Source organism: Pseudorasbora parva, chromosome 25 (assembly GCF_024679245.1).
Source record: "Pseudorasbora parva isolate DD20220531a chromosome 25, ASM2467924v1, whole genome shotgun sequence".
Classification (NCBI taxonomy): domain Eukaryota; kingdom Metazoa; phylum Chordata; class Actinopteri; order Cypriniformes; family Gobionidae; genus Pseudorasbora; species Pseudorasbora parva.
In genome coordinates, this window is record NC_090196.1 from 21,521,782 (window position 1) to 21,535,444 (window position 13,663).

Here is a 13,663-nt window from a genome sequence, read left to right on the forward strand (position 1 = left end):
TGCTATCCAGTGCAATGCACTAAGTCAGCTCTTTTGGATAGTTGATCCTATCCAGAGCAGTGCACTATAAGTCAGCTCTTTTGCATAGTTGATGCAATCCAGTGCAATGCACTATAAGTCAGCTCTTTTGCATGGTTGATGGCTAATGCAATATGTAATCTACATCTGAAAACATCAGATGTGTTATACGACAAATGTTGAATTTTTGCTGATCCAAAGACGGATAATTTTTTTTTTTTTTTTAGACTTTTACAATTTATTTTACTTAAAAATATAATTCAAGGTTTTTTTTTTGTGTGTCGTTTTTTTTTTTTTTTTGAGGTGCTATAGTGTGGAAAGCTCTACCTGTGTTGGACTGAGTTGAGTTGCGGAACATCTCGTGAAATTTGGATAGGTAGAGCACCATAATGAGCTTGTCTGGCCCCCGTTCGGAATCCATTTCCTTTCCTGTAGTGACCGGCTGGATGCCAAACTCCCGCTCTGCCACGTCAATTGCCAACTGGTTGTTTTTAGCGCAGTCTGCCTCGTTTAGGGAGTTAAAATCACTGGAGGTAGAGACAAAGGGGGGAAGAACAGTCCACAGAAGTGAGATAAAGTGGCAGATCGGGAAAGAGAAACCAGGTTAAAAAAAAAAGACCTTATCAGGTGGAAATGCCATTCCATTAAACTAAGAACCTGTGTTCTCGCAATCTGTATCCTTGGTGACCAATAATATTTGTCCAACAACCTTTCACAGAATGGTGTGATGACTGGATGAGCTGATTTATAATCTCACTGAATAGCTCAGTCACATTTTCCAGGAGAGGCTGCAAGATTTATGGCAATTTCAAAAACGTGAAAATTATTTTATGATCTAATCGCCAGTGTAAATCAAGTTGCAAGAGTCTTGTTTTGATGCGTGATAGGACAGGTCAAGACATGGGCATGTTGTTTCTTTCTCTTTCTTTTAGAAGCTTTTCACTTCTCTATGTGTCCCTGTTAACACATTCAACAAACTGAATTAAAACAACTACTTTCACTAAGCTGCAGGGTAAATAAAAATTAAAAAAACAATCAAAGCTGTTGTCCTTCAGTAAAAGGAAAAAAAACTTGTTTTGATGGCTTAGGGGAAGGAAGTACCGCCACGTGTGCGAGATCAAAGAGGTGCTAAATAATGGAGCATTTGACAAACCGTATGAGGGTGTGATCATGCGACTGAATTAATATGAAAGCCAGTTTGTGTGTCGGGACTTGCTCACATGAGGTCCGGTCGCTGACGGTGAATGAGGGCGCACAGCGCCAGGCCACTTCTCCAGGAGGTCGTAAGGTCAGTCACATCCACTCCCCTGTAGCCCTGGGTCTGCTTCTGACACCACAGCAGCAGCCGGCTGGGACGCACCTCGGACTCTAAAATCAAATTTGTACCATCATTTGTAACATTTTTGAGTGAGTATATATTTCCTTCACACAACCCTTCTGATGATACAAGACCCCTGCATTGACTGATTTTTATTATTTTAAGTGCACATGAAGCAAGATAAACCGCATGAAATATCACTATTGCAAGTGATAAGGTTTACTAAAAGTCTGCACATGCTTTTGTTGACTCTTTCGTCATGTAACATGACCCTTTTGATTGAGTAGAGGGTGTGGAAATCATTGTTCCAGTTAGGCCACCTCCAGGTGAAGCCAATATAAGACAAACATGATGCCACTACATAATGTGACCCTGGACCACAAAAGTCGCTCAGATATATTTGTGGCAATAGCCAACAATACGTTGTATGGGTAAAAATTACAGATTTTTTTAATTCCAAAAATCATTATGTTCCATGAAGGTATGTTCCATGTTGACATCGACAGAGTGGAAGGTTCTTTTATGGGCCGTATGGGCTCTTCTCCCAAAGGGTGCGCGCGTGTGACTAGAGTGAGAGAGGAAACGCCCATAAACACTCTCAGCTGCAGAGCCAGTCATCCGTGAACACTTCTGACACGCTCTATGGTCGCGCCGCGCTCCACTTTATTCCTATGGGTGACATCAAGCGACTTCAACGCTTCAGCACAGCATTCCGGGAAGGCAGCGCTGCATTTGAACCGATTTGAACGCAGAAATGACACGAAGCTTCATAACATCACTTCAGTCGTGCCGCAAAAGTGGATCTCCACGGTCGCTGTCAGGACTTCACGAAATCAACAGTTACCAAAGAAGTGTGTTTTTGACGGAGTGGTCCCAGCGATAAAGATTCACGGTCCTGCTTTGGAAGCAGGCGGTGAGTAAAACTGCTTCAAATGTCTATGCTGTTGGCTATCGTCGCGTAAGTAAACATCAGTAAACAACACGATCGTGTATAACATTAGTTAATTTTTCAAAGAAGCATGCGATCTATGGTTAAATACATTTGTTTAGCTGACCAATGTAGGTGTCAGTTTGTTTATTGTAAAACCACCCAAACATAAACCTAGCGTTCTCACAAAGCGTGCTTCGTCATTCAAATGCGCTAACGGACTCCATTGTTGTTCTATGTATAACGTTACACTATCTGACGTGCAAAACCGTTTTGCTTGCTACTGCTAAGGTTTAGTCGCATACAATAGTCCATAAACCAAATCATGTCATCATAAACTGCGAGTAAACACACACAAATGTTGACAGGCCACTAAATACAGTACATAACACAGAGACGGACGTCCTGCTGTTGCTGTTTCTCCTGTTCAATTTATTTCAGCCTCCAGATCTGATTCTGGATCATATCTGTATTAGTTGAATCTGATTTAGGGTAGCGTTTTCTTCTCCACGCTTGAGGATGTCACCTCTTTGTTGGCGCTCGTCATTCTTTAGCTCCGCCCACACGATACGCCTCCAGGCGCTCGTTTTTTTCCGGAAAGACTCGGTACAGCCTATATTTCTTTTATAATATAACAAAACTAAAGACTTTTCGGAGATATGAAGGATGCAATACTACTCTATAGGTACTCAAGATTGACATGAGATTGACTGAAACTGACTGTTTCACCCCCCCTTTAAAGGCGATTTTCTCAATATTTAAATTTTTTTGCACCCTGAGATTTCAGATTTTCAAATAGTTGTATCTCGACCAAATATTGTCTTAGCCTAAACCATACATCCATGGAATAATTGTTTCTTATTTATTTAGCTTTCAGATAATGTATAAATCTCAATTCATTTATTTTTTTAATTGTCCAGGGTCACATATTCACATCAGAATATGAGGAAACCGAATGAGATATGAAAGACATTAATCAAATAGGCCTATTGTTATTATGAAATGAGCTCAGTTTATCAATATGGAGTTTAATAAAGAGCTATCGAGTCAACAATAGCATGTTCAAGGGAAATTTGTCATGGGGATTTATTACCTGATATTGCTTTCTTTTTCCATCAATTTTATGTGGAAATGCAGAAACAAGACAAAATTGCAAATTTGTGCAAAGCAAATGCAGGGATCGATTGAATTTGCATTGATTCTTGTGATTATGATCACTGAAAGGACGGTTTCAACAAAACAAAATCCGGGAGTGAAATTTGCTGCCATCTTGTAAGACAAACCATATTGAATCTACCTCGTCTGGAGATGTTTACGGATCTGCGTGTGGGTCCACTGCGCTCCAGAGAACATAAGTCCTGCTCGCCGTTTATGTACAGATGCCGTACCTGAGACAGGAAGTTTAGGATTTACAAGTGGAAGACACATGCATATAGGGATAATGGGTGTTTGTCTCACCTGATGTGGTCGTACACACGTCGAGTTAAGGTTGGGGTAACGTGTGGCCGGGTCTATGGTGTACTGCTCAAAGTTTTTTGAGATGTTTTCTGCAGTTGTCTGAGGCAGCAGCCTATAGATGCTCTCCCTATATTAAATGAACAAAAAGGACATTGGATCATGGCCAAAAAGACAAAATACTTTTTCATTGGAGAGCAGCAGCAGCGATGGAGTATGATCGCACCTCTCTGACAGAAGATCAAGGGGTTCTTTGCCCTGAGCCCAACCTTTCACCATCCACACTGTGTCAAAGGCAGCCAGGAACCCTCGAGCACATCCTGTCCCCATGGGCCAGAAAGGCTGGAGATGAGATGTAGAGAAAACATGGCATGTTTACAGGCCACACTTAACAAAACACTGTACAGTCAATCTGCATGTTGAAACAATCAGCAATATTTAAACCTAAAGTAATCAATATTTCTTTGTAATTTTAGACATGCGGTTGAGTCCAAAAGTAAATATATAAATACATTTTTTTATCATCATAAAATATATTTTAATAATAATAATAATAATATTATATTAAAAAAATTATAAAAATGAAACATTTAAAAACCTAATTTAAACATTTAACCCTCTGCCGTTATTTTTTTTTTTTTAAAGAAATAAATTTACTATTTTAGTAAATTTAGTGAAAGAGTTTAAGTTGGAAAAAAACTAATTTAAAAGATTATAAAATTGTAAATGAACTTAAGAAAAGTTTACTGTTATTGCAAGAATTGTAAGTAACTACTATACTATACTTAAATTTTATATGAAATATATTTTTCCCAATACATGTTTTACTCTAAAACTGCAAGAAAATCGAAGCATAAAATCTAAACTAATTGTGTTAAATTTGAGGTTGATATCTTAAATGTGCTTGCAATAAAATTGTTTGGCCGCAGTACCAAACGTTTCCACTGGATGAAGTAAATTTCACATTTGTTTCCAAAGCGGCCATCGTGTCCATGATTTTCTTTTTTGTGTGCGTGTGTATTGTAAATGGTAAATGGACTGCATTTATATAGCGCTTTTATCCAAAGCGCTTTACATTTTTGCCTCACATTCACCCATTCATACACCGACGGCGATGTCAGCCATGTAAGGCACCATCCAGCTCGTCGGGAGCAGCTGGGGTTAGGTGTCTTGCTCATGGACACTTCGACACTTGGTCAGGTGGAACCGGGGATTGAACCACCAACCTTCTGGTTTGTAGACAACCTACATGAACCACTGAGCCACTGTCGCCCATATTGTGCATAGCCGAAACCTTTACTAAGTTTCGTACCCTTCTGATGAAGTAAATGAAGCAAATTCTCAGTCAAGAATGACCGAAGAGCCCAAAACAAGAATGGCTAGATGTAAAATTAGTAAATATTTAAGGTTTGTGCAGTTTAAGTGCAGCTGTTATTAAAGCAAAAGGTGGACAAAATATTCTGAAAATTCCAATTAATATTTTATATATATATATATATTTTTTTTTATGCCTTATGATGGCACCTACCTCCAGAAGACTATCTCCAACCAGCGCCACCAGCAGCTGATGTCCACATTTTTCCCTCAGCAGTGCGGCGTTCTCCGAAGCGTACATACAGGTGAAGTCAAACATGGCCACATCAGGCTGGCCGTAGTGGTTGATGGCATAATCCAAAGAGGGCAGCTGGTAATTCGTGCCAAAATCAGCAGCCTCACGGGCGTATGAGAGCAAAGCCTCTTGGTTCACATTGTCATTTGCCAACAGCCGTTCAGTCTCAATATAATCCTGGGGAAAAGAAAAAAAACAGAGGAAATGTGCTTTTAAACAGAGAAAAAGACAAAAACCATTACATTTGAAATAGCAATTTAAAAAATGTCTACGGTGTACACTTTGTTCTACATAAAGTGCACTTGCATTAATAAAATAAAATGTCACGGTTTGATACTGTTATATATTTTTATATAAATTTTATGGTAATACTTTAGATCAAGGTTTCATTAGATAACATTAGTTAACTACATTACATCAACAATCAACAATTCTGCTACAGCATTTATTAATCTTACTTAAAAATGTATTAGTGAATGTTAAAAATAACATTTAAGATCAAATTACATTTCTGTTATCATTAGTTAATGCACTGTGAACTAACAAACATTGTATTTAACTAACATTAACAAAGGTAAATAAATGCTATACAAATATATTACTTATTGTTATTGCTTTACAATAAGGTTTAATTTGTTAACATTAGTTAAAGTGTTATCAACTTCACATATAAGATACAAAAGTAACAATAAATGTATTTTTTAATGTTTTATTCAATGAAACCTTATTTGTTATCAAATTTATATGTAAATAAACTAAAAAAATATACAATTTTATGTAATTATGAATTATTATTTTTTATTTCATGATTTTATTTTAATGCAACGCAAATGCAACTTAAGTGACAAATACTTTTTAGGGCAATTGTGATAACTGAGATCAGTTTTAGGTGCACGTGCATGGATGTTAAGTATTCACAAACAATCCTATCAAGGCATGTCAAAACAATAGGACAGATTTGACCTCAACAAGTAGCTTAAGGTTAAGTGGATTGCACAGCAGCATCATCGTCATTATGCTGGAATGATGAGCGATGTTTCATCATCAGGGTTTTTATAAACTCCACTGAGTACCGGTCGGAGCCGCTGTCTAAGGGCGTGAGAGTTTAAAACTCCAGACGAACTCCAAACACTACAAAAAGCTTTAATCACTCAACTGCTGTGCTGTAATATCCTGTATGATACTCTGAGAAACTACATCAAACACAGACACCAACACACAGCTTCCTGATAGTGTTTCTTTTCATAATAAACATGAAATAGTTCTTTCTAATGCTCTCAAAGAACAAAATATCCACTTTGTAATCTCTATCATAGGAGAACTAATATTTGCAATGGCACGTGTACACTTTTCACATAATAGTGGGGTTCGTCTATAGATTTTTAGCATTTTCAAATTAAGCTCATTATAGACAAACTCTAACCTTACTAATAAAATACATATTTATAATTACATTTTATGTGATAAAACCAACATTTACAGCTATTTAAAATGAATATATAAAAATCTATAAAATTAAATGAATTTAAATACTCATTGCTACAATATTTAGAGTAAATGGACTGCATTTAAAAGTATAAAGTATAATTTAAAAGAGTAAAAGTATATCATATGTAAATAAAACACAAAAGTTTTTAAACTCCAACATTTGGTCCATTTCAATGGTTACATATTTACACATTTTTTTAATCTCCAATATATTGTGGCATGTCATGCTCATAACATTCTGAAGACGCATCTCCTGGTCACGGTGGTTAAACAGTTCATTGAACAGCCCACCAGAACTCACATTGATGATCACACCCTTGTCCAGCAAGCTTTGTTTCTTTGCAGTCATGACAAAGTAGTGTGTGTTGTCCCTGTAATAGACGATGTTTTCCAAATCAATCCCTGTTCAAAAGATAAATGAGATCAATTAGCATGATCGTGTAAAGTGTTAAACAATGAATGACTTTTGTTGCTGGTGTTTCATGAATCACTGTGCAAAATTAATTAAGTTCTGTTATTAACTTTGATGAGGGCATATCTAAAATTACATCCGTCTCAGAAGACGAATACAATCAAGTTTTGCTCATCTTCTCTTTAAGAAGGGGAACCATTATGGAATGATGCTACTGTGTCATTATTACAGTTATGATGAAGTTTGTATTTTAAAAACATTAAGTAATGGTGTCATTTTTAGCCATCTCTTCCTCACCCGTCTCCTCCTTGAGCTCCAGGAAGAACTTCTGATTGAAGATGAAGGCCACTCCGCTGATCTCCTCCACTTTGGCCTCAGCTGTGGTGTTACGATTGACGAAGTTTGCGGTGATGGCGATGGCTAGTTTCCCTCTGAACTCCTTTCTCCTGAAGCCTGCAGCAGAGACAGCATTACTGCTTTGCATTCAATGTTTTAATTAGTGTTGATTGCTAACAGAAGCATCACAATTACCATCACTGACACTGTGTGTTTTTTCATCATGTGATTTATTGAGTTTGTGATCAACATTGTTTTCTCATGGCAAACCATAAGCATGTTAGGATCATCTAAATTTTAAACCCAAGTTTGGGAGCAGTATGTGAAAGTTGTTGTAGTCAACCCTGAAAATTAAAAATAATAATAAAAGTAATCCACACGGCTCTGGGGTTTAATAAAGGCCTTCAGTAGCGGATCGATGGGGTTGTGTAAGAAAAATATCCATATTTAACATGTTATAAAGTAAAATATCTAGCTTCCAGCAGACTGCCTTCCATATTCAAAGAAGAAAGTGTAACGTCTCTCGCCGTTTAAAATGCTTACGATACATTCAACGGCATGGTCACACCAGTTATGATTTTTAATAAGTTGAATATGGAAAAGAGTCCGCTTCAGGAGTCCTTTATTAACCACCTGGAGCTGTGAGGGTGAGTAAATCATGGGATAATTTACATTTTTGGGTGAACTATCCCTTTAAGTGTAAGATAAGATGCAAGTTGCTTTAAAATCAATATTTAATGTAAATCAATAGATAACGTAATTGCTAAGGCAGCATATATTTGCAAAAATAAAGGTGCAAGACCTTTCAGGTCTCATTGACCTGTGCAAAACAAAAGTGTTTGCACAACAACAAGTTACACAATACAGTCTTTGCATTCATGGTAGCACTTATACACCAAGCACTTGTTTATGGCCACTAATCACACATTAAAAAAAGAAAGATACATAGAATCAAGAAACATAATTCGCATGCCAATTTGAGTGTTTCTCACATGCCTAAGTGCAATTATGCACAGCATGGTTTAAAGGTTTCTGGTTCTAACTTGAGAGCAGATTTGAGTCTGATCTAGAATCAGTTCCTCTGCTTAAAGTCTGTGAACTCCACCAGAGTCTAACTGTGTCAGCAGGAAGCAATGAAAGTAGTCCTGTTCCACCCCTCCTGTGGTGGGTTAACAAACTTCCTGTCAAATACAAAGAGCTGACCCGTGTTCTGAAGGAACGGGAGACTGAATGTAGGACAGTTTTTCAGTCACTGGGGCAATTCTCTTGACTGAGTGAGCACGTTAAAGCCCTTTAGCAAGTCAATTATGCTTGAGAGAGCCACATCTCATAAGATGAAAGATTCCAGCCTGAAAGTGCTAAATGTGTTATTCACAGACAAAACGAGTCATTTTTTCTTCTTTTGTGTTGATGTTCTGAGGAGTTAATCTTGTTTGGTCCACCACATGATGTGTGGAGAACAAAACCCAAAATTACACCATAATGTGCTTAGTGGACACAATGAAAGTTTGTATGTGGAATTAGGCTTATTGTTGGTCATTTCATAATCTACATTAACACATTTTTCCAAAGTGAGGAGCATAGCAAGCAATTTATCACGGAAACCAACACTATTTGCAGTTTGATTAGGAGCTAGATTGGTACACAAATTATTAGTGCTGTCAAATCGATTGTGATTAATCCAAAATAAAAATTTGTGTTTACATAATGTGTATGTACTGTGTATAATAATTATACATAACATATGTATGTACATGATTATGTATGTATGCATGTATGCATTTATATTTTTTTGAGAATTATTTTTATATTTATATATACAATAGTACACGGTATTATATACATGCACATATTTCTTAAATACATGAATGAGTGTGAAAAATATATAATTAAGTATTAATATATTAGATATTACTATGGAAGCTTGTTTCTACCAATACAACCATTTAAAAGATAATTGTGACTTATCACACTTTTTTTTATACTTTTTTTGCAATTGTGAGTTATAAATTCAGAATCACAGGATATAAATTGAATTAAAAAAAGTCTGAATTGTGGGATAAACAGTCAAAATTACCTTTATTTTTTATTCAGTGGCTGAAACAAGCTTCCATATAATATATTTACTTACATTAATAATAGTAAATAATAAAACGAATACAAAAAATGTAGTATTATTACAAATTGGGTAATTATTTACATTAAAATCGATTAAAATATATAATATTTTATGTCAAACATACAATACAATTGCTATATTACTACTAAGAATATTTGTAAAATGTAAAATATAAATCATAATAATATAACTACATTTTACGTATATGATAATGGAATATTTCAGGCAAGATTGCTTGATTCCAATGCAGAAATACCTTTCTATGCAAGAGGAATGTTTGTTTAGAACATATGATCATTTCATTTCTCAATTTATGAGAATACATTGAGACACATGAGTTAATTAACCTCAGCTGATTTATGGTTACAGTAAAACATCTTGATTACAAACACAAGCCACTTAGAAACTATGCATGCTGAATTTTTTTTTAGAAAGAAAGAAACTGAATATTCGCTTACCATCAAGAGTGCTTCTCCTTCCATCTGCCCCAATTATCACATTGAACTCATAGTCTGAGATCGGGTGATCAGTCGGGCGGATCTCCGTCCTCCATCCAGGCCCTGGAATGCAGACACCTGGTAAAACTAAAGCGGCTCAGAGGAAAACAAACTAACTAGGCCTTTCTTTTGTTTACCACGACTCTAAAAGTACAGCCAGCTCAGTGTGTGAAGCCGCCTGGGAGAAAAGCTTACTTGAACTATGTTCTATCCATGTGTGAGGCCTCTATAATTTGACATAAGGCCAGTGATGCTCTTTTAAACAGCAATGCATAGCAAGAGAGGTGCTATAGACCCCAATGACCCCTGACTTTATATATAGCACAGAACTGAGGGTTTATCATTAGCACAGTGCAGAATGGTGAGTGCCAATGACGCGGAGGAACGACACAAACCTTCTCGGTATCAGCAGCGTGTGTACGTCAAGGGTACATAGTGGGAAGGTGTCAATTTTCATGATCTGGTTTAGCTCTGCTTTTGCTTCCGTAAATCCATTAGGGTCTTGAAGTAGGAAGATACAACAATCCTTTGGTAATTTGACATTCAAGCTAGGCCCATTGTGCTTGTTAAAATTACATAGACGTTTAAAGAGGAAATTATGTGACTGTCCCTAACTAAGAGTGTTAAATAGGCTGCAAGAAACAGCCTTTTCTGTAAACAAAGTAAATAAATTTGAAAACTCGTTAACAGATCATTTTTGTCTGTGATCTCATTCTTAAACACACTTGCCGGGATGTGCATGTGGATGTGCGTGTAGGGCCACTGGCAAAAGGGTGTGTAAATCCGCCAAAGAATGACATGACATAAGATGAAAGGTAATGATTACCCAACCCTTTCCAGACCACATGAGTTGTAAAGAAAACAGGTGATGGCTTTCTTGGATGCATTTATAGTTATTTTATGGCTGTGTGGGATTATGTTATGATGCCTTGGAGATCCACAAGTCTCAGGTCTGTCAGGTTGCATCATGGACCGTAAAATGTGAGCCAAGGTAACACCATGGTCAATGTAGTGCCAATGTAGTCCTCAAAGCTATATGCGTCACACTAAGATGACATGTTTGATTACCATCAGTGCCTTGGTTCTCAGGCGGCTCCAGAAGCTTGACAAACTCCACGTTGACATGTACCTCCACCCCAACAATGAGAGCAATCTTTAACAGCATGAGCTGCAGCTGACGAATACCTGGAAAATATAAGGAAGTCACCATCAAATCCAGTAGGAACATTTTTATGGTTTATGATGTCATATCCTATCACTGTGCTGATGTTAGACAAGACCATTACAATATTGTTGTGTGAATAATAATAATATTTACATTAAACAATACAATGAGAGAGAGAGCGAGAGAGAGAGCGAGAGCGAGACAGACAGACACATGGATCATATAATTAGAATATCATCAAAACATTTATTTATTTCACTAATTCTGTTCAAAAAGTGAAACTTGTATATTATATTCATTCAATACACACAGACTGATGTATTACAAATGTTTATTTCTTTAAATTTTGATGATTATAACTGACAAATAAGGAAAATCCCACATTCAGTATCTCAGAAAATTATAATATTACTTAATTACAATACAATGAAAGGATTTTTAGAAATCTTGGCCAACTGAAAGTATGAACATAAAAATATGAGCATATACAAGACTCAATACTTAGTTGAGGCTTTTTTTTCCTGAATTACTGCACCAATGCGGTGTGGCATGGAGCCGACCAGTCTGTGGCACTGCTCAGGTGTTATGAGAGCCCAGGTTGCTCTGATAGTGGCCTTCAGCTCTTCTGCATTGTTGGGTCTGGCATATCGCATCTTCCTCTTCACAACATCCCACAGATTTTCCATGGGGTTAAGGTCAGGCGGGTGTGCTGGCCAATTAAGAATAGGGATACCATGGTCCTTAAACTTGCTTTGGCACTGTGTGCAGGTGCCAAGGCCTGTTGTAAAATGAAATCTGCATCTCTATAAAGTTGGTCAGCAGCAGGAATCAAGAAATGCTGGTATACGGCTGCATTGACCTCAGAAAACACAGTGGACCAACACCAGATGATGACATGGCACCCCAAACCATCACTGACGGTGGAAACTTTACACTGGACCTCAAGCAACGTGGATTATGTGCCTCTCCTCCCTTCCTCCAGAATCTGGGACCCTGATTTCCAAAGGAAATGCTAAATTTACTTTCATCAGAGAACAACTAAAGGACCACTCAGCAGTCCTTTTTGTCTTTAGCCCAGGCGAGACGCTTCTGACGCTGTCTCTTGTTCAAGAGTGGCTTGACACAAGGAATGCGACAGCTGAAACCCATGTCTTGCATACATCTGTGCGTAGTGGTTCTTGAAGCACTGACTCCAGCTGCAGTCCACTCTTTGTGAAATCTCCCCCACATTTTTGAATGGGTTTTGTTTCACAATCCGTGTACACTTTTCTCTACCACATATTTTCCTTCCCTTCGCGTAGCCTACAGAACTAGACTGAGAGACCATTTAAAGGATTTGCAGGTGTTTTGAGTTAATGAGCTGATTAGAGTGTGGCACCAGGTGTCTTCAATATTAAATCTTTTCACAATATTCAAATTTTCTGAGATACTAAATTTTGGATTTTCCTCACTTGTAAATTACAATCATCAAAATTAAAAGAAATAAACATTTGAAATATATCAGTCTGTGTGCAATGAATGAATATAATATACAAGTTTCACTTTTTGAAACCTTATTATATTCTAATTACAGGACCAGTGTGCGCGCGCACGCGTGTATAATAAAAATCTATAACATTTCTAAAGACATATTTCTATTGTATTTTTTTATGGCTGTATGCAAAAATACAGTGACCAATGCAGTCCAAATCATAAACAAATGACTCTTATATGTGCTGCACAAACATAAGCTATCAGATGGCAACCAATATATTTCAAGAGAAAAGCATGGAAAAATACATTTGCATAATCTCGGCTACTCTGAATGTTTTACATCTCTTTTGGTTGGGTTGGACTGGTGTTATCTCAGGGACCATAAATAGGAACATATCAGACTTACAATAAGTTCAGTTGGCAGAGCTTGAAAGAGAAAGACCAAAGTGTCTGAAAATCTCATCCAACAAGCTCATACACAAATCCCTGAATGTGACTACAATATCTAATAGGTTCCTACAGTGAAACCATTTCTTGTGTTTCTGTTGTGGTGTCTCTTGATAACTGGAAGGGATGCCAGTGAATAGTATCAATAAAAGCATGGCACAGTAACTGGAAAAGATGTAACCTACTGATGTGGTCTATAGATCCAGCACAGAATTTTCCATAGAACTTTTTGGCTCCAAGGTTCCTGAGGTCATGGATGGTGTAAGGCCAAAGGTGCAGGACATTGTTCCTAGAGAAGGTGTCCCTCTTTTCAATCACCACCACCTTGGCACCTAGCAAAGCCAGCTCTATGGCAGTCCGAAAGCCACAGGGGCCACCACCAATGATGAGACACTGTG

The 13,663-nt window shown here is 37.3% G+C and overlaps 1 protein-coding gene across 4 annotated transcripts in view; it reads right to left on the reverse strand.

Annotated features, from left to right (window-relative positions):
* mical2b (microtubule associated monooxygenase, calponin and LIM domain containing 2b) overlaps positions 1 to 13,663 on the reverse strand; it is a 64,487-nt gene that overhangs the window by 32,561 nt on the left and 18,263 nt on the right. For all 4 annotated transcript variants that reach the window (XM_067436126.1, XM_067436124.1, XM_067436125.1 and 1 more), the window contains exons 3-13: positions 13,451 to 13,658; positions 11,249 to 11,365; positions 10,142 to 10,243; positions 7,526 to 7,681; positions 7,118 to 7,218; positions 5,248 to 5,505; positions 3,946 to 4,061; positions 3,723 to 3,849; positions 3,562 to 3,652; positions 1,239 to 1,386; positions 346 to 545 (exon numbers count right to left, since the gene is read on the reverse strand). In XM_067436126.1, the coding sequence (XP_067292227.1) occupies positions 346 to 545; positions 1,239 to 1,386; positions 3,562 to 3,652; positions 3,723 to 3,849; positions 3,946 to 4,061; positions 5,248 to 5,505; positions 7,118 to 7,218; positions 7,526 to 7,681; positions 10,142 to 10,243; positions 11,249 to 11,365; positions 13,451 to 13,658 (1,624 nt within the window). The remainder of the gene's footprint in view (positions 1 to 345; positions 546 to 1,238; positions 1,387 to 3,561; positions 3,653 to 3,722; positions 3,850 to 3,945; positions 4,062 to 5,247; positions 5,506 to 7,117; positions 7,219 to 7,525; positions 7,682 to 10,141; positions 10,244 to 11,248; positions 11,366 to 13,450; positions 13,659 to 13,663) is intronic.